This window comes from Acinonyx jubatus, chromosome C1, assembly GCF_027475565.1.
Source record: "Acinonyx jubatus isolate Ajub_Pintada_27869175 chromosome C1, VMU_Ajub_asm_v1.0, whole genome shotgun sequence".
Classification (NCBI taxonomy): Eukaryota; Metazoa; Chordata; class Mammalia; order Carnivora; family Felidae; genus Acinonyx; species Acinonyx jubatus.
Window position 1 is genome coordinate 24,611,777 of NC_069381.1, and position 21,433 is coordinate 24,633,209.

The window sequence follows — 21,433 nt, forward strand, 5'->3', positions numbered from 1 at the left end:
CTGACAAATTTATAAGAGCAGATAAAATCAAATGTTGAGATTTTGATGGCATGTCTCCTATCTCCTTTCATTACGAGTTTTAGTCACATTCCTTAGTCCCTCTTACTCAAACTACATTGGCAAAACTAAGAAAGCCTTTTGGAACGGGGAATGTGTACCCGGGAATGTAACAAACATTCGGGGTTATTGCTCGGTGATTATGCAAAACCAGTACCTTTTCTCCTCCAGTAAGAATACTCGGTCCCCAGCCTGTAACCCCACATCATTCACTGGGACTCTCTGAAGAGTCACTGGCACAGCCACCCCTTCTCTCCTCCGAAGCACATTCCTACTGGCGGCTACAGTGCGGAAAAGAAGTAAAGCTTGAACAGGAAAACTGCAGGCTGCCTCCAGAGGACAAATGAGGTTCATTTTAATCTACAGCTTCTCCATACAGCTGACTCAGCTAATTCTGCAGTCTGACCCTGGAGTCCCAAACAAGCCAAGCTTCGCTTCCTGTCAGGCTCGGAGTCGTTGGTGTATAGGGGGGCTCCACTGCAGTCTAACTAGAACACAATGCTTCTTCCCTGGGATTAGGAAAACTCCCATCCTGAGACTGGTCTATTCAATCAAACACTTGGCTCTGTAGGACTGTCCCAAGCCAAGGAAAATGAGAGGAGTTGAATTACGACAGAAATCTTTATTAAAATGTGTTTCTTTCAGTAATATGTTAGCATACGTACAATATACACACATACATCTGTACACTCTTTGACACACCTCACGGATTGCCACTTTCAGTTTAACCAATAAATTAAAACTAAAACAAGGAGGGAAGGGGTTGGGGGGTGGGACAAAGGGCAAAAATTTCCATGTTTTACCTGGTAAGAAATAGCAAATTTCTCAGAATTTCCCTGGGGAAAGCCTGTGACCAGAGAATATTTGAAATAAAATACATAAATTCCCGCCCGCCCCCCACCCCCCCCCCACAAAAAAAAAATTCCAAAAGATGCAGTTACAAGTGTGCTTCTCAGAACAGGAGCATTCATTCCACTTCATACTCTGCCTTCTGCACCTTCTGGCTTCAAGACAGTCTTCCCCTCGGCTGGGGCAGAGAGGTTCATATGGGCACTTGGGCTCGGTGCACCTTGGGCTCTGGGAGTGGAGGGGCAGGCTACCGTCTGGGAGCGAGGGGAGCCACACTCATCTGAGGTGATGTCCGGCACATCGTCCGACTGCGTGTCCGAGCTCTCCAGGTCACTGCGGATGCTCTCAGGCTGGGCCAGGCTGATGTCCCAAGGTTTGCCGGCCAGGCAGTCTTTCTGTTCACAGCTTTGGTGTTTGCAGGGGGGGTCCTCTTCGTTGCCGACACTGCCGCCACCGCCACCACCTTCTTCTTCATTCTCTGCCATCTGGGCGTGAACGTGGAGTGAGTCCTCTGTGCTGCTTCCACTCACCAGCTGGTAGTGGCTTGGTTTGGCTTCAATGTCCACTTGGATCTCCATATTGTTGCATTCTCTGTGGAGACAAAATCCACTTTGCTGAGTCACGTACGGGTCATGCTATACCTGTTGGTACAAGCAGTTTGTGGGTTGAGAATTAGAAAGTCCGAAACACAGGTAGTCAGGAGACGAGAGCTCACTTTTGGCAAACGTAAAAATTTAACCTAACTCTCAAGTGAGATGGTGAAGAACTAGATCTCTTTCGATGATTAAAAACACATACGCACCTCTGCCAATTTCTTTATACAACTACAAAAGAGCTTTCAAAATTCAGCTAAGGGTCGGACCCTCACACTATCTTACTCAAAACATGAAAGTGAAAGGAGATTCATAGTGTTTTGCTATTGTGTCACAATTGGAAGGAACCAGAACCCCTCCAGCAGGGGGTGCTGCAATCACACCATGTCAGTTACACTAGTTCCTCAAAAATAAAGAGAAATAGGCAACGGGAGTCACATCAAGCAATGAGCAACATGAGAGCAGAAACCACAGACCCACAGACATCAGTGAACAGCAACCGAGCTCCTTAAGTTTCATGTGAATAATTATACAATAGCCAAAAAAGACCCAAGAAAGGGGGGGGGGGAAGGAAGAAAAGGGAGAAAGAAAGAAATCTCTAAATATCAAGTGCTAACAAGAAGAATCAATCAAAAGATCTCAGACACTCCTATACCAAGAACCTGCCGGGTGAACTCAAAGGGCACACACGATATATCCCATCCGATAGCACACGCAGCCCTAACAGGAGGCGTTGAGCTTCTGAAGGCCTATACCCAACTACAAACTCCAACCTCTCCTGGGCATCTCTGACTGTTCACATACCTGTCCTGTGGGTTGTAGGAACTGATTATGGAACCGGCCATAGCACGAGTGCTTGCGTTGTCACTAATTGCACCAAGACTGGCTGTGTCTTTAGGGAAAATTTCCTTTTGGACATCGGCTTGAACTTCTAACCTGTGTAAAGAGGGGACGTTCACGTTAATATGAGACCTGGGTATTCTGAGACAGTCTGCTTCCTGGCACACATCTCTTCTATTATTCTCTTGCAAACTGAGTTGATCTGATCTTCTCCAATTGTCAAATAGCTCAGATAGATGCCCACATATTTTCTCTCTTGAATACCTATTGAAATCGTCCCCTCCTTTCTATCCCCATTGCTACTACTTAACTTTAGGTGCTCAACATCTCCTCCTTGGAAAACTGCAGTTGGGTTCTCTCTCCAGCAGCCCTAAGTCCAAATCCAACACCTCCCAGATCAGTGCCAATGTGGACAAAGACCCGATCACTCTAACAGTCCTCTCTTGGTTCTCTACTGCCAACAGGCATTTAAAGTCTTCCTGATCTGCCTCCAAGCTCTCTCTCCAGTTTCGTCTCTCACCACAGTCCTAAATCATAATCACTCTGAATTCTTTCTTTCCTTACACACCTATATACACTGTATACTCCATGACTTTGCACATACCATTCCCTCACTCTGGAAGTTTCCTTTCTTTATGTGACAAACTCATATTCAGTCCTTAACAACAACGGAGGTATCATCTCCCCTCATTCTCCCAGCAAACCAGTCATTTCCTGTTAAGTGCTCCCATAGCACCTACGTACTTATTAAATCAATTCGTGCATCTCTCCTCCAATCATCTGTGAGCTCCGAAAAAAGGAGAGACCACATCTCATTTATATTACGTCTTGCACATGGGAACTCAAACACTTAGCTATCAAATTACCTCCAGGCGATGAGACTGAAGGACACAGAGGATCCGATCTCCCACAAGAGCAGCAAGCTTCCCCGATTGTGTCTCAAAGCTGAGAACCCCTAACTATTTCCCTTCTTGGCTGTAACACCAGTTTGCAGTTCACCTTAAGTATTTCCTCTTAATAGGTTTCAGTCAAACCCACCTGACTCATGCACTTCCTATAAAAGGCTTTCACAGAACTGGAACAGCTAGACTGGTTAAGCAGCAGTTTCAGCAAGTCAGTCTCCAATTATGTCTGTCTGCTTCTTTACAAGGGTGATGGTTTTAAGAAAGCCCAGCAGTGAATTCTCTGGCATGTGGGGGCGGGATCCCCTAACAAGAGACGGCCAGAGTCATGAGATACAGACAGGTCAGCAGCAGCCTTCAGCTGCACATTTGAGCAACCACCATCCTGCTGCCTATGCCTTGCTCTGTAGCTCTGGCCTCAGATGCCCTCAAGCATGTGCCACGGCCCAAGAGAATGAGGTGTCAGATCACAGACTTGGGTTCTAGTTTTGGCTCTTCCACAGATTCGGAGAATTGGAAGAGACTTCTCACAAACACCATCCATTAGGTGCTTCCCAGATGCCAGCTTGTACAGTGATTGTGCTAGAATCACCTGGGGAGCCTTTTCCAAACGTAGATCCCCAGGTTCCACTCCAGGAGATTCAAATTATTCATTTTGGGAGAGGGCCCTGAAGTCTATTTTTAAGAGGCTCCCAGGTGACTGAAAGGTACTCAGGTGTGGGATCCAATCCATCTGTCATCTGTTGCTTGACTCCTTAGCCAAAAGGCCTAATAGCCAAATGGCCATCTGGTCTTACTGTAAATAGTTCCAGGGATAGGCAGCTCAGTATTTTCAAGGTTATCCAATCCAATCCTTCTTTGGATTTTTATATAGATTTTCCCTATAATCTCTATAATGAAACAAAATTAGTTTCCCTCTAACTTCTGCTAAGTTGCCTTAATCTACCTCTTGGCATGAGTCAGAATCCTTTCTTCCAACTCAAGGTCCTTCAGCTATCTGAAGGCAATAATTTCTCCTACCTCCTCGCCTTGTTTTGCCCTATCCACAGGTCTCCCTTCTCCAGTGCACTCAACTCACTGCTTCTCATGTGACATCTGTTATGCTTCTCTGAATATGTTCTGGTTTATCTCGCTGGTAAAATAACTGAGCAGGTCAAAACGTTTTTAGTCATAAAGTTTTACATCGTCTCAACACACGTTCATAGAATTGATTTTCCTTATCTATCAAATAGGAGTAAGAAGGTAATAAGGATCACAACACCAATAAGCCAACAACATACAGCATGAATGCTGTTCAACTGAAAGTCAGTGACAAGCCTAATGGGGAGTGCACTTTAGTGATTGCCACAAAAATGTGTGCTTTCCCTTCCAGAAGCAGGCAGCTTAATGTAGTAGAGGGAAAATCTGAAGTCAGGATTACTCTTTACGTGGAGTCGCTATGGTGCAGTGGGAAGAACACCAACTTTCTGTAATTCACTTAACATTTCTGAGCCCATTTCCTCATTGTGAAGTTAAAAACACAAAACCCCCCGGCTCCACTGGTGATTACATCAAATGAGATGATACAGGAGATGTGCCCAGCACAGACAAATGACTCAAAACAGGTATTTTACTTCTTATGATTCCAACTGGTTCTGTCAGAAATTATCTATTTGCTTACCTGCTATATTTTCCCTTGCCACTGGAAAGAATGCCACCACTCAGCGTGCCCCCTGAGAGGGCTGCAAAGCTGGCTGTTTCGCTGTATGGACCCTGCATAACACTAAGTCCATCTGTAGGGCTTCCGCTGGTGCTCAATACACTAGTCAGACCTTCAATGCTGCTCTCCCCAATGCTGGGGTTCTTAAGGGCTCTCCAGGCATCTGCCACTGGGGAAGGAACGAAATATCTCAATTGAAGACAACACAGCATCAAGACAGAGTCTGTTATTTTCCTGTAATGACTCTTCAGAGTGGAGAGCATTCATGGAGAAGAATACTCGTATGTCCACTTAATGAACAGCTACTACATGCAGCCACTACATGTCAAATGCTTGAACATATGTTAATATTTAATCTTCCCAATAACTCGGTAATAACAGGCCCAATTTCAGCTGAGGAAGTGAAATCTTAGAAGTAAATGACTTGTCCCGTTCATGGCTGGTCACACAAAACTACACTTCGGATTCTAAGTCCACTATTATACCACAGATGCCATCTAATCAAACATGAAGATTTCAAAATATGTTCAGGTCACGTGCTGATACTAGTAGGAAGCTTAAAAAACTTGTGGGACTCTCTGTGCCCTAGCTTAGTTAATATGGTAAAGCAAAAACATCAAAGTAGAAGTTGGGGGGGTGGGGAGGCGGGGAAGAAGTCGAAAGACTTGCTCTAGTCTCAGCTCTGCAGAAGCTCTTAAACCCATTTAACAGATGTTGAGACAAAAGCTTAAAGAAGTTCCCATTAAATGCAGATGATAATAGCCCTTGCCTTCCCTATTCAGAGAGCTGCTGTAAAAACCAGATGAGATAATAACTGTGTAAAGTCCTCTGAAAATCATAAAGTACTGTGCAGGTATAAGACTTTATTATAATCACTACTATTACCAGCATACTTGGAGTTACTTGGAATCCTACTAGTTTGTACCTGCCACACAGAGCCAAGTACCAGAGGAATTAACCTAATAACTCTGGAACAAAGAAATGAAAAGCTAAAAATACTTTACCCCCTACAAAGCTCATTACCCAAAGTAATCCAATGACAATCTCTCTGTAAAATGTACAGAATTCTACTGATTTTTATCTTCCGTCCCATAAATTTAAAGGGAAATTAAAATTCTCCCTTTACCTGTGATTGGACCATCATCTTCATCAAACTCAATTTTCACCCCCTTTCCATTGGCTGTGCTAACTCCACAGCCGCCTCCACGACAGAGAGAAATGGGCACAACCCCATAGACATAAGCCAGCATAATGGGGACACCAATACCTGGGGGAGGAGAAGGAAACAAGTCAGCAGGCCATCAGGTTTCAACCGCCCTAAATTTTCCTTTCCAGCCTGAGCACAGACAAACCACTTTATAAAGGGCCACAGAAAGACAGAAGATGGCTTATCCTAAAGAGGTAGGTGGGACTAAGAGACGATGACCGGACTTGGAATTAGGCCTGGATTCGAATCCTGGCTCCAATTTACTAGCTGTATAACCTCGGACATATCTTCCCAGGGTTGTCAATGACCACAAGAAAAGTATGTACAGTGCCCAGCACAGTTGAGTACACGTTGCTTTCATTTTCCCTCTTCTACTCACTGCTGACATGCTAATCCAAGAAACAATCAATAATCAAACATTAAATAAGTGGGGGCTTAGAATCCCCACCCCTGCAGAGTGTTAATTCCAAAATCTTACTGCTGTGTGAGGCAGAATGGCTTAGTTAAGAGCACAGGCTCTGAAGTCAGACTGCCTTGATTCATGTCCCAGCTAAGTGACCTTGGGCAAATTACTGCTCCTTTCTATTACAATTGTGCTGCTGTGAGGATCAAATGAATTAATACATGCAAAACACTCAGAACTGCTCCTGGCACATGGAGAGCCGTAATAAATGTTACTTATAATAGTCTTATTCTAGAACAAACCCTCATGCCTCTTAAAATACTATGAGGCATTAAGCAAATCAAAATAAAAGTAATTTTATTTTGTGGGTTCCCTGGCAAGTGGAGAGGAAAGGTGAAAAACTAGGCCTTAAAGTGATATCCTTTAATTCAAACTTTTCTATGTGCCAGATGGAGTTCTAAGCACTAATTTAAGAATGAAAGATCCCAAAGTGTGACAATTTAGTGCAGCTGATAATCACAATGATAGTGCCTAAAAGAGTTAACTCCCAAGGTGGGTTTGGCATAGAATGAAGGAGCCTCCGAGGTGAAGCATCTGGCCAGCTGGCTAAACTGCTATAGTTGGGAAGCGAGAGGTATGGGGGGGGGTGCTAAAGAAAAGAGAGGAAGGGAAGGAGAAGAGTTGTGGTCTCGGCTAGCTTACCCACACTAACTGCAGCAATGACTGGGGATGCAATGACTGACAAAGTCACTCCTCCTGTGATAGCCAAATTCCTCTTGTGTTTGGAGGTTTTCCTTCCCTCATATCTGCTGTGAATCTAAGAAGAAGAAATAATATTCAGGTCAGCAGGTTAGGATATCAATCTTTTTGCTAGGGTGAAAAAAGACAAGTGAATATTCTATCTGTATTAAAATATATCCCCCACCCACCAAGAGGCCATCTTGCTCCAATTTGAACCTAACTCAGACCAGGGTGACATAAAGTAATACAGAAAAAGTTAATCCAAGAAGAGACAAAATAACTCAGAGGAGTGAGGAAAAGTATTTCACCTTTAAGTCACCGAGACAAACCAGGCCCAGGATGCTAATAAGAACTTCCAGATCTCTCGGGGTTTATGAAAATCCATTTAAGAAATTAAGGTTATTTTTATCCAAGAACCAGCTGGTTTTCAGGAAGCTCTGAAATATAAGCTCCTCCCTATTTCCTTCAAACCTTTACCAGCAAACCTGGGGATGGAACATACATAGAACTCAGCATGTCTTACCTTCCTGCCAACATAAACAGGAATGCCGATGACCATGGCAGGAATGGCAATGCCAGCAATGAGGGATATCCCCACTGGAGCACCAATCAGTGTGCCCAGCTGCCAAAGAATTTTCTTCTTACGGCTCCACGGCTTCTTGCCCCAGAATGTGCAGCCAGAGGGGCTGCAGAGGAAACATGCTGAAGTTAATGGTAGTATTACAAATGCAGCTATTGTCACCAGAGGGCTTACTAAGAGCAAGAGCCTTCTTTTTCAACAGGAATGATTAATAGTTACAAGAGGTTACAGGAAATGAATATATCATATGAGGGGGAGCAAAAGACAAGGTCAGATTACTAGAGCTCTGCGCCCTTTACTTTTTGTAAAGGTACGCTTCCAGCCTTGAAACCTCTTTCCTTTCTTTTCTGTTGAACTCTGTCCTCCTTAACCTATCAACACTGATTCCGCTTCCTTGACTGATATACTACTTGGGATCCTGAACAACCTACACACTCGATATCGCATCCAAAAGCACTGTGCCCGGCAGCTAATAAACACTGATTTGCATAGTTTTCTTGGCATCTGTCCTACCCATATCCAATAGATAGTGTAAACTATGTTCCTGGGAAAGGACATAAACAGACTTTGTCACACCCTTTGTGTCAGTTTCATATTCCGAGTTTGGCTACTTTTATACCCAATCCTTATGTGTTCAACCATTTTTGCTCACTCCCTTTGTCCCGTCTTCTTGACTAGACAGGATAAGCAATTTTGAAAGTAGGGATCATGTCTTACACACTCGTGTCACTGATAATCGGTATAGTGTCAGTACTCAATGCCTGCCATATTGGAAATGAAAATGCTTCACGCACACAATGAATGTTAAGTTGGTAAATATTAACTCCTTCAGGACAATATTTTAATATTCAACACTGAATCCTTTAGAATCCTTTAGGAAGTCATTACATGCAAGAAACTGTAAAAAGGTAAGTCCGATCTTAATAAACTTATGCAGTTTAGCAAAATTAGACTTGTATATGAAGCAAAAGTAGTGATGTTTATTAACAAACATTTAACGAATGCCAATATAGAAGAATGAGGCAGAAAAAGCTGGGGAAGGCATCATAGACAAAATGGCATTTAAGTGACCTCTGAAAGGTGAATAAAAACTGAACAGGTTGAGATAAAAAGAGGTTGCTGGGAGGGCGATGTGATCAGAAAGCATTCTGAGCAGAGGCAAGAACATAAACAATTATGAAAGAACATGAACAATAAGACAGCACAGAGCAGACACAGGGAACAGCAAGCCCAGGTTACCTGTAATATATAGCATGTATAAAAGCAACATGGAAAAAGCGAGAAAATTAGATGATGACCAAATTGTGGAAAGACTTAAAGCCATGCTAGGGAAACTGAACTCTATCTGGAAGGTAATGAAAACAGTCCCTGGAAGTTGCTGAACTCGAAAAAAACATGGTCACAGGAGTGCTTCAAAGAACTTTTTATAGCTTCCTTACTCTGTAATGCGAGGACAGACAACTATGTCTCTTTGACCTCCTTTTTCCCCTCAATCAGTAAAAGAACAAGATTATAAAGCAATGGACACATTTGCCTTCTCACCTGAGGTAATGCAAGTCTGAGATCTCTTTCATACAAAGCCAACAGAATTCACAGCCACACACTGCACAGGTCATATGATTACAGCTCCCATCATTCATCTTGATAATGTAAGCGCTGCATCGTGGGCATGGCTTGATGTCATCTGCTAAGAGGGGAAGGAAAATCGGGTAGAAAAATATCCCTAGTTAAACCTAGTTTGATTTATTATTCCTAGGAATATATATAAAAAATGAGGAGGCAGTCAAAAACTCTCAACTAAGAATTCCAAATTGTGCAACCCACTTCACTGGAAGGCTGGCTATGTCTAGACCTCAGGAATTTTCATAAAATGGATCCTGTCTCATATTGAGCTGCCTATCCCCCAAACTGGCATCTTACACAGCACTTAAGCCACACTCTGAGCGAGAATACTTCCCAAGAGAGAAAGATCGTTCCAAGAAAAATGGAATTTCATCAGCCAATAGGCTGGCAGAATTCAAAGCAGAGTCCTGCAGGAGGAACAGTCTGCAAAAAAACTTTAGCTCAAGAAACTCGTTTCTCAGTCTCAGTAAGTATCATTGTGATTTGCTGTTAACACAACCCACAGACCCTTCCCATGATACTTTCAAATTCAAAACCTAAATATAAGTGGGTATGCTATGTAGCACACACACCTAGTAATTTTCACAGCAAGCTAGGAACTATCCTATTAAAATGACAATTTAGGAGATTATGCTGTGCCAGGAAAAAGTAAATGGTAAAATCTTTCCTACCAGCCTCTCCCAAATGACATCAGTGAAATAAAATACATTTATAAAAGGCAATAAACCCAGTGAAATTTTTAAGTAGGTTTACTCTGACTTGCCAAGGTTCCTCCTTTTAAGGTTAATCATTAATCCATACTAATATTATTTCCTTTCCTTAACTCTGTACCCTACTTCCAAAAGCAGTGGTGCATTTAAAGCTGGTAGGAAAATAATAGAGGTTTAATACTAATTAAATGTCTTTCTGCTTACAATGAAGGTTTTGAAAAAGTCCTTAGCAGAAGGACCTAATTACTTTCCAATATGAGACATATTACTAAGAAGGTAGAAACTAGAGGGGCTCCTGGGTGGCTCAGTCGGTTGAGCGTCCGACTTCAGCTCAGGTCATGATCTTGTGGTTTGTGGTTTCGAGCCCCGCGTCGGGCTCTGTGCTGACAGCTCAGAGCCTGGAGCCTGTTTCGGATTCTGTGTCTCCTTCTCTCTCTGCCCCTCTCCCACTTGTGTTCTGTCTCTCTGTCTCTCAAAAATAAATAAATGTAAAAAAAAAATTTAGAAGGTAGAAACTAGAGAATTCAATTTTGTTGCATTCCAATTTTACCAATTTATAGGTTGGAAAACCTACAGTTATCAGAGAGAGAAGCTACATATCAAATACAACGTTGAAGGTATTACCAAATATGTTCTGCTCTCTGATCCCAGGAAACACTTGGTTATACATTAAGATAATCTCTCCTAGCTTTAGGCTCATGTTATGAAATATCAAATAAAGAGAAAAATGAGAAAATGCCAACTTATACCTGGTCCAGATTCTTGCCCATAACTGAGACCTGAAGTGTGCTTGGTCCGTACTCGCAAAGTCTGTGCCCTCTGCTGACGGGCCATATCGCATGTCTGATTTGGATGCCATATTTGCTTGCAGTGGTAGCAGAACTCCGTTTGGCAGCCTTCCCTCTCACAGGTCAGCTTTGGGCAGCTGGCACAGCCATAGGCAATAACAGCATAACTGGGTAAGGACACAGGAAGAGAGATCAGTAAGGTAAGAAAGATTGGAACAAGACAGACATTATTCATCAGTGTCAGTGGGGTAACACTGACACTCCTTGTCACTACACATGATGTAGAGAGAAAAGAGTACACATATCACACATAACATATACACACAAGCATGCCGAACAAACTGTAAAACATATTCTGTGTGAGAAAGTAAATTTCTTCTTGAGATTCTAAAAAAACACAAATCACTTATTTGTGAAAAAATAGGGGAAAATACCATAGGTAGCCTGAATTCTAGCAAATATTCAGTCACAGTTCAAGCTGCTTTAAAAGCAGTTTCCCACAGCAAGTTTCATAAATTACAGGGTACAAAACTATATCCTTTTGATGGTTTACTATATTTAGAGAGATTAAAATTTGTTTACATTAAAGGACAGAACATTTGTAAAACAAGCTATAGCAAAAACTAAAGTACACTTTTTTATTTTTAAGTTCCACAGTGAAGTTGGTCTGACCACACACAGCCTGAGACAAGAGCCACAGATGGATTATGACCAGCTTCTCCTATTGAAAGCTCATTTTATCTTTCAAACTTTTTTTTTTTTTTTTTTTACTCAAATCTATACCTTGAAATATCTACTTCCTTGACAGGCTCCAGAGTCCAAGAATATCATTCTTCTACCTTACTAATTAATACGGAATAAGGTTATTATCTCCCTCTCCTTCCTTCTCTCTTCTAATACACATTCTTAGTAAAGATGGGCAATTCAGAATCTATCTGCACCAACATCAACTGTTTCTTATAATTCATGTTTATTTTCCAAGAATTCTCTCTCACAATCCAAAATATTAATAACTATTAGCACTTTTGACTAGTTCTAAATATGTCAACTAAATGTTCAGATTACCCTAACAAGTGAATGCTTGTTTAAAATTAAAAAAAAAAAATTAAGTAATTTAAAGAAACAAAGAAGGGAAAATAGCAGTTGTGAAAGTTCAAACAATTTTTAAACAGGTCAATGACTGTAGGCTTAGGTGTTGCCATTGGGCTTTGCTGTCCCCTATTCCACTTTCTCTTCCAATTGCCAAAGACCTTAAACAACTTTTATGGAAGGCTAATAAAAGTTTTCTTGGGTTTCTTCTACTGTTTATTTGAATGTACATTAGATGTTCATAACAGCAACTCAAGTTCTCAGGTTTATTATAGACTCTGCAAGTTGATTTGAGAATGACATTGAAGGTATCGATGACATATCATCTATGTTACATAATATAGTCTGTATTAAATCTCTTCTCAGAAACAGCAAAGGGGTCAATGTATGAATACAAATGATTCATATCCTGTAGGAGTTCTGAGCAAATTTACCCCACCTCGCTGCAAAATAACTACTACAGATATACAATGTTTCTCCTGAAGAAAGTGACTTCCTTACTATTCTGGGTTATAGGAAAGGTACTGGATGGCCTCTGAAAAGTAGTCAACTTCTGATGATACAAATTACACAGTCAGGAAGCCTTGATCATTTCCTGATCCATTCCTACCTCACATGGTGGGAGTAAATATTTATTAACAGAATCTTTTATTTTTTCTTTAAAGAACATTTGACAAGATTGATAATGTCAATTTTGGGTGTAGAATTTGGTTCTAAGGAAGTAAAATAACCCCAAATACTCATGAACACACAGCAATCTATTACCATGACACAGAATTACTCAGGGCACGAGACTTGGCATTCCTGTTTTTGGGCGCCTGGTCTGGGCTCCTTGTCCCTGACTCATACTGCATGACACTGAGCTAATTTAAATCTCCAAGCCTTAACCTCTACCCCAAAAATGGAGGTATAGGTGCTTGCTTAAGTGGAACTACACATACTCTAAAACTGCATTTGAGATCTTGCCCTGAAAGGTATGATACAAAAATACAGCACATTTTATCCTACTTCATAGCCTTTGCATAATCTACCCCTTCTGCCTAGAAATGTTCTTTCCTTTCTTCTTCTTGCCCTGGCAAATACTTGATCCATTTAAGAACCGGCTCAAATTTCATCTCCCTATAAAATCCACTTAATCTCTCTAGGCGGCTGGTTGCCTACTTTATGTCTATGTATGATTATTTCATATTACTTATCACATTATGTTCTAATTATTTGTGTATACATATGCTTCCCCAACCAGACTAGACTCAAGGAAAAGTATCATCCTTTTTTTTTTTAATCTTCAGGGTATAGTATACTGGTTCATGCTTAAAATGCTTGTGTTCAACGAATGATAGAGACCCTCTCCTGCTTAAGTTCTTTACTTTCCCCAGGCCATTCTAACTCTTCTCATGGACCATTACTCTGTCCTAAAGCAATCTTTAAACTTTATCCATGTATCTACTGGTTTATTATATGCCAGGTACTATAACTTAGTCCTAAAACTTTGTTTAAGCCCATTTTAGGAGTAAACTCCTAAATTCTGAATAGGGTAATCTTCTTCCACAGGTAGTTGAAAAAAACTTCATCCTTGAGACCAAATCCACCTTGATGACCTTGTTCTTTCTCTTCCATATCCCACACTGGAGCCTCTCTCCCACCCTGCTCTTAGATTAACCAAGCACTCAGGCTTGCTAATTAGAAGCTAAATGGGGGGTGGGGAGGGAGAAGCAGCAGCTAAATAGGTGTTGGAAATTACATGCTGGTAAGAAAACAGACGTGTCCTTCTCCCTCCCCTTAATTTCATACAAATTTACCAATTTTATTCACTTCCTAAGTCTTCAGAAATATGTGTGACAGGCTAGACCACAGTATTACCTAACTTCAGCCCTGGAGAAAAAAAATCCCATTATTATTTGATTATGTTCCACATACCCTAGTAGTTAAAGAAATGTGTTCCTATATTATGTCTGCACTTTGTAGCTCCAGGCCATGTAACTTCATTTACAAATGGACCCTGAGCATGTGTAAGGGTAGCAGATATGCACCAAGTTGTCATGAGCTGTACTCTTACTATCTCTCCCCCCTCTATTCCCACCCCCTTGGTTTAAACTCATGTCACCTCTTGGCCAGACAACTCTAAGAGTCTACTATCTAGTCTCCTTATTCTCCACTCCAATCCAAATTCCAGTTCCAGAAAGTTATCTATCATGATGTTACTCTTTTACTTAAAATCCTTCAACGAAAAAGAAAAAAAGTCTTTCAAACCTAAACTTTGCATGGCTTAGATAGGGCTATCAACTTGAATCCAGTCTATATTTTCAGACTGATCTCTAGTTACTTTCCAGATCATGCTCTCCATATTGTGCATCCAGAGGCTGACCAAACTAGCCTCCAGACTTAGCATTGCATTTTTATACCTCTATGTATTTGCTCATAACCCTCTGATTTAAGATGCTTTTTTCTCTACTTGCATCTTTATTTGCCTTGTAGGAATTACTACTCATACTCTTCAAGGCCCAGATCAAATATTACCTGCTCTGCGAAGTCTTTTTTTTAATAAAGATTTTTTAATGTTTATATATTTTTGAGAGAGAGAGAGCACAAGCAGGGGAGGGGCAGAGAGAGAGGAAGACAGAGGATCTGAAGCAGGTTTCACGCCATCAACACAGAGCCTGATGTGGGGCTCAAACCCATGAACTGTAAGATCATGACCTGAGCCAAAGTCAGATGCTTAACTGAGTCAGCCACCGAGGCACCCCTTTCTTGACACCCTCATACAAAATCTTTCATCTATCCTCTAAGAGGATTTGTATTTTCTTTAGGATGTGTTACACCGTATTTTCTTTCTTTCTTCTTCCTTTCTTCCTTTTCCTTTTTTTTCTCTTTCTTTCTCTCTCTCTCCCTACCTACCTACTTACCTATCATCTCTTCTAACAGGCCAAACTCCCTACCAAGAGGACCATGTCTAAGTCCTTTCTGTAATACCCAATATTTACCTAAGGTTCAACACTTTATAATTCTCAAAAGTGTCTACTTAATGATCATCTGTCCTCTTCTTACCCTCCCCCTCATTATCTGCTTCTCTTCCAAAAACTGTGCTATTCATTATCTTTATCTATCTTCAACTATCTAAATTCAATATCCCATTCTTCTGAGATCTAACTGAAAAATTTTGTTCACAGTGTTGTGGAAAAAGTTGGAATACAGATATCCTAGTCTAGAGGAGCTCTTAATCTATTCAGAGTACAAGATTCATTGTTAAATAAGGACACTAACAGAAGACAGAGTAGCTGTTAAAGGAGTTGGAAAACTGCAAATAGGGAAAGTTTCAGTTAAAGATGCTATAGAAAAAACAAAAACATGTTTCCTGTTGGTCTAAGTTTGGGGAAATTACACCAGATTGAAAATTACACTGTTTATTAGCATTAGCAAAATTTACAGTGTATATTAGCATGTTTAAAGGGTCCAGAAAGCTCAGAATTTTTTTTTTTTTTTTTTTTTTTTTTGCTCAAGCCGGTATTTCCCAAGCTTATTTGGTCACAAAACGTTTTCCTTTCCAGTAATACGTATAACATACATTGGAAAATACTGTTGTAGGTGAAAAACGGAAAATAACATGAAAAGATGGTAGAGGACTATAATGGGGCTTGCATTATAAGGGTAGATCATATAAATAATCACTTCTTAAAGACATAAGAAGTCATCTTATATGTCAGGTATGAACAGGTTTTTTTTTTTTTTAAGTTTATTTATTTTGAGAGAGACAGAGATAGTGTGACTGGGAGGGGGGCAGAGAGAAAGGGAGATGGAGAATCCCAAGCAGGCTCTGTGCTGCCAGCACAGAGCCCAATTTAGAGCTCAAACCCATGAAACCTTGAGATCATGACCTGAGTCGAAACCGAGAGTCAGATACTTAACCGACTGAGCCACCCAGGCGCCCCAAGTATGAACAGTTCTAAGCAGGGGAGTGATATAAGATGTTCCACTTTAGAATGAGTACTTTGGCAAATATGGGAAAGATATATGGAGCTGGAGGATGATGCAGATGGACAAGCGAGGGACGGGGGGCTTAAGAGGCTTAAGAGACTTAAGAGTTGTGAAATAGAAGGTACAGACATCAATTAAGAGAAAACGTCCAGATCAACTTTATCTCAATTTTTTACATGTCATACCAGAAAGAAAGAAAGACACACACACACACACACACACACACACACACACACAGACCAAAAGAGAGAGATAAAAGATGTCCAGGAAGGTTGCAGAGAGGAAAAGAAAATCCTCCCTCATTGACTGAGAATTTTGTCTTGCTCATAAGTGTGCTAGAGATGAACAGAAGGTTCCTATTTACAGGATGGTCCAGTCCAGTTCTCCAGGAAGACCAACAGCTGATACTGCCTGTTGGGGTCACGTAGGAGGGGGGACTGAGAGAGAACCAGCAATGAGAGGCTGGAGTGGTGGACCTGCACAAAGAATTTAGGTCAAGACAGCCTTAGCTCCTATTCATTCGTACAGAAGGTCTGCTGTTGTACACCAGGAATTTTCTTTGCCTCCTCTGCTCACCCCTCAGTCTTCCGGAGATTCTGAAAGGGTTTGAAGACTGGCAACACAGTACTTGACAGGAAAACATTATATATTTACATGAGGTGGGGGTTTCTGAAAAGACCTCATGCTTAAGCAGAGACTCTAAGCAGTTATAATCAACTGCACCACTTATTAGCACTGAGACATAGAAGCCCACACTTAAACTTCTCTGGGCTGGTTTCTCCTCTATAAAATAAATTTACCATAAAGAACTATAAAAAGATCAGTTATTTGTATTTTCAGTTACTTTTACCTATTAGAAAGTATGTTTTAAATGTACTTGGTAATGCTGTACTTAATAATATTAAATAATAATGTAAATGTTTCCCCACTGAAACTGGTCCTCTTATTTATGATTAAAATAAAATCATATTCAAGTATGGGAAAAGGAAAATTCATGACTCTTTGCTCTACAAATACCTTGTAAACAAATAATTTTTAAGGTTTATTTATTTAAGTAATCTCCACAACCCACAAGGGGCTCGAACTCATGACCCCAAGAGTCACACGCTCTTCAGACTGAAGTCAGCCAGGCGCCCCATAAACAGATAATCTTTTAATATACAGTGTTCTCATTATCATAACCACAGTGAACCTAACGATCAGAACTCTGTAAGATCAATTACATGCCTCCTTCAAATATACACACATATACACACACAGAGCAAAGGGAGGACTTGATAAATCTGGCTGCAAGAAGTTGATTTATGAATAAAGGTGGTCAGGTTCAAGAAGAGAACTGGGGATTATGCTTCTCTAACTGCTCATCCAGAATTTTAACAGACATAGAAGAATAGAACCATTTGATTGAAACAAAACAAAATAAGCTATTTTTCTCCTGGCATTAAAAAGAGGTGGTGGGGCACCTGGGTGGCTCAGTCAGTTAAGTGGCTGCCTGACTCCTGATTTCGGCTCAGGTCATGATCTCACGGTTTGTGAGTTCAAGCCCTGCATTGGGCTCTGTGCTCACTGCACAGAGCCTGCTTTGGATCCTGTCTCCCTCCTCTGCCCCTTTCCCGCTGATGCTCTCTCTGTCTCAAAAATAAATAAACGTTAAAAAAAATTTTTTTTAATAAATTAAAATAAAAAGAGGTGGCAAAATCATTGGCCACATCCCCCGGGAACTCAGACACTTGTTTGGGAAGTGACAGAATTTTAAAGTTACTCTCTATTTATCTAACACCTCCAACTGCACACCTCAAAACACTTTATAAACATTAATTAATAAGCCTCTCAAGTCAGGAAAGGACTAGGCCTATTTCAGATAAGAAAAAGCAGATAAGTGGCTCTTCACAAAAAGAATCAGAAAATAAACTAGATTCTAGCATCCCTGGCTCTTTCAATGTTGTCCTTAAGCTACAACATTTGACAAAATGATCCAAACAGTAGCATCCCCAATAATGCCAACAATCTCATGCTTTTAAAAAGAAAAAGCTAAGAGGAAAGAATATTGGCCTTGGTTGGAGTTAAGTGTTTCAAGCTTGGTTCCACCACCCACTAGTTATATGACCCTCAACAAGTCACTCAATTTATTTAAATTTCATTTTTCTCATCTGTAAAACTAGATCAAATCTATCTTACAATGTTGTAAGAATCAAATTCAATTATGTATGCCTGGCACATGTATACTCAGCTGCCAGCTTGCTTGCTTTCTCCAAACTCTACCTTCTTTAAACCCACACATAACACACTTAAAAATGTAGTTATGTAATTTTTATAATTCTCTTAACTAATTAAAAAAACTCTGGATGATACTAATCCAATACTTGGCTGAAATAAGAAATGGTCTTAATTCCTTAATAGCTTTCAGTAGTGGCTTACACTTTACCATCAAGATGGTAAGTGAATTCCTGTCCATTTTTATTGATGTGAGCAAAGACAGTGACTGATTTCATAGAATAACAAAAAGGGAGTTTTTCCAGAAAGATAATCAGTGATGCCACATTTCTCAGTTAAAATTCAGGGAAAGACATTTCAAAAAAGTAGTTTAATATACTATTCCAAAATTAACCATACAATGGTCTCCTAATGTTCTTTTAGTTCAGAAAATAGATCAACAGTATGTATGATGCCTGCATATCATATGTATATTAACCTCTAAATGCCATTAAGATCACCAGACCACCAGAAATAAGAGCCTACAAGGTTCCCTCCCACACTTATTAATTGAAAGCGAAAGTGATCTACCATAGACAAACACCATACCTCTGACTACAACCCTTCAAAGTAATTTAGAAACTCCATCTCAGTGAGGTTAAATAACACACGGATCTCTAAACAAGTCTGGCAAAATAGAAAGAAGTTAACTCTTCTAGACACTCTTAAGACAGCTTCTTTCGAAGGAGACAAAGAGCATCGGGGAAATCTTAGAACAGCCTTGATATACAGGCTACAATTAAAAGCCCTTCTTAACTCCTTTGAAGCAAAGGACCATGCAGCTTTTTACTGGCATTACATTCTCACACTGCAAGGAGTCCCTAGCATCTTTTTGCCCCCAAAGCATAATACACAAGAATAAAATGATCTGCCCAAGGTCACAGAATTGGTAAATGGCACTGTCTGACTCCCAACCACTTAGATAAGCTCTTCTTTGCTGCATGCAACCATTCATGGTTTGTACTGACAGTAACACACAGATTTTTTTTCAAGGTGGGGGGGGGGGGAGGGTGGTCTCCACTGAATACTTTAGATAGCAAAATCTGCTGGAATTCTGTCCCTGTAAAGACTGCATATTTTCTCACTGACCTTAAAAATTCAGGATATACGGTGCATGAAAAAGACTGTCATCAAGAACTCACGATCAGAGGGGCCGGGTAACACATTTTCTCCTACCGTATCAACCTCTGGGCATCCTTCTTCTCAGTGCCCCGTTGCTTCTCTGGACAAAGAAAGGGCCCGTCCACCCCTCACTCTGCCCAAGGCAGCAGTGTAAAACCACAGCGGGCCTCCCAACAGCTTAGCACAGAAGGCACACGATGCCCCGGGTGCCCCAGAGCTGCCAGTGAGCTGTGTTTTCCTCCTTAGTGCCATTTCCATCACCTCCATTCCAACTTTCAGCCGCGGTGGTCAGAACACACCTTCTCCTGCAATGCTGCTAAGTCTGCCCATGGCCAAAGGGACACACCCCTCCGACTGCTGCGAGCCCCTCAGAATGATATTCTCATTCCATCCTTTGCCAGTCATTCCCTCCCAGCCCTCATTAAGACATGCCCCCTACACCTCTGGACAGAGGGGCGTTCACCCGACCTAAAAGCCTCTCCAGGCCTCCTGACTTGATGGACAGCTCCCTTGCCCTCGAGGACCGCTCAGCCCCCACCTCAAGCCCTCGGGTAGGGCGGGTGGTGGGTGCCTTCCCCCACCGGTCTGGGCTTGCCGATGGGGGCCGGTTACCAACCCGCCGCAGTTGCCGCCTTCTCCTTCCTCCCGCTGTTCATCCCTCTCCGCTCCCTCGGTGCTGGGCCACACACGCGCACCCTGGGCGCCGCCGACCGCCTCTCCGGGCCGGCCACACGCGGGGTGGGATCCGGTCCCCGGGCCCGGGTCCCCCTCCGCCGCAGCCCCTGCCCGGGCGGCCACGCCCCCGCGCTCACCCGCAGTCCGGTGCCGGGCACCAGCGGCAGTCGGGGTCCGAGGCCAGGTAGCGGCGCAGCATGAACTCCTCGTACTTGTGCATGAGCGGCGGGTCGGCGAGCAGCAGGCGGATGTCGTGCGGGTTGAGTCGCTCGCTGCACTCGGGGCAGCTGATGGGCACCCGGCTCTCGCTGATCTCCAGGCGCAGGTAGTGGCGGAGGCAGTCCCGGCACGAGCGGTGCGGGCAGCTGAGGAGACGAGGGGCCCGCTCGGGCGGCAGCCGCACCAGGCAGAGCGGGCACTCCACCTCCTCCGGGCCGGGGCCGCCGCCCTCCGCCGCCTCCTCATCGTCGAACCCGGGCCCGGCCGCCGCCGCGGCCTCCGCCTCCGCCTCGGCGGCCGGCTCGGCGGGCAGCGCCTCGGGCGGCGGGGCCTGGGCCGCGGCCGGGACCGGGGCGGGCGGCGGCGGCGCGGCCGGGGGCGGCGGCTCGGCCTGCGGCTTGGCCCGGGCGCGGCGGCCGCGGGCCGAGGCGGAGAAGACACTGTGGAAGGTGAGGCGCCGGCGCCGGCCGCCGCTGCGGCACTTGGGGTCAGGCGCGGCCGCGTGTAGAGATGTAGAGCGCGGCGACTCGGAGTCCTTCTCGGAGCCCATGGCCCCCAGAGGCCCAGGAGCGAGGGGCGCCCAGCGCCACCACTGCTCCCGCCTCAGCGCCCCCTCAACCGGCGCGGCGACCGCCGCCGCCTTGGCCTCCCTCCCCGAGCTAGAAGCCGAGCGGCCGCGTCGAAGTGATTATAAAGCCTCCGCCCCGCGCGCCGCTGCCCACTGCGCAGGCGCTTCGCTGAGACACCTCACAACCCGCACCGCCCCCCCCCCCCGGAGAAGGGGGGAGGCGCTGGGCGGGGCCGAGTGGGGTGGGGCCCGGCGCGCTGGGGCGGAGCTCCGCTTCCTCCCGGTCATGGGGTTCGGGGCAGCCATCTTGAGGAGCCACACATCCGACTGCTTTTCTCGGCCCCGTTTCCCAATTCTGTACCCCCTACCGTCTTCATCCTCGAGATGGGAGTTTTCGGTTTGCCTTTCCTCGCGGATAGGCTGATTGCCACTTCCAGCAAAAGATACTTAGGTTACTTCACCTGTAAAACCCGGACAGGGGTGGATCAGGTGGTGATTCCCAACTGGTCCACCTCGCAACAATTCTTCTGTCGTTTAAGTTTA

The 21,433-nt window shown here is 43.2% G+C and overlaps 1 protein-coding gene across 4 annotated transcripts; it reads right to left on the reverse strand.

The window, feature by feature from the left end:
* Positions 1 to 659: 659 nt before the first annotated feature.
* Positions 660 to 20,975, reverse strand: RNF19B (ring finger protein 19B). Of its 4 annotated transcripts, none has more exons than XM_053210806.1 (9): positions 20,241 to 20,968; positions 10,954 to 11,159; positions 9,414 to 9,558; positions 7,815 to 7,977; positions 7,253 to 7,367; positions 6,067 to 6,207; positions 4,902 to 5,109; positions 2,304 to 2,435; positions 660 to 1,497 (listed from the first exon to the last, which is right to left on the reverse strand). In XM_053210806.1, exons 1-9 carry the CDS (start codon positions 20,870 to 20,872, stop codon positions 1,035 to 1,037), a joined length of 2,205 nt encoding a protein of 734 aa, XP_053066781.1. In that variant the 5' UTR covers positions 20,873 to 20,968; the 3' UTR covers positions 660 to 1,034. The 4 variants fall into 4 exon arrangements, with proteins under 4 accessions (XP_053066781.1, XP_053066783.1, XP_053066789.1 ...); XM_053210808.1 differs by having other exon boundaries at positions 9,414 to 9,555; positions 20,241 to 20,966; XM_053210820.1 differs by lacking the exon at positions 660 to 1,497 and adding an exon at positions 1,511 to 1,547 and having other exon boundaries at positions 20,241 to 20,975.
* Between the last annotated feature and the right edge of the window lie 458 nt (positions 20,976 to 21,433).

Excerpts from the sequence above, each read along its gene's own strand:
- RNF19B (XM_053210806.1), bottom strand. The coding sequence starts at position 20,872 with ATGGGCTCCGAGAAGGACTCCGAGTCGCCGCGCTCTACATCTCTACAC. Across the intron at positions 11,160-20,240 it reads TGCCCGGCACCGGACTGCGG|TTATGCTGTTATTGCCTATG; the intron begins GTGAGCGCGGGG and ends GTCCTTACCCAG. Across the intron at positions 1,498-2,303 it reads TCCTACAACCCACAGGACAG|AGAATGCAACAATATGGAGA; the intron begins GTATGTGAACAG and ends TTGTCTCCACAG.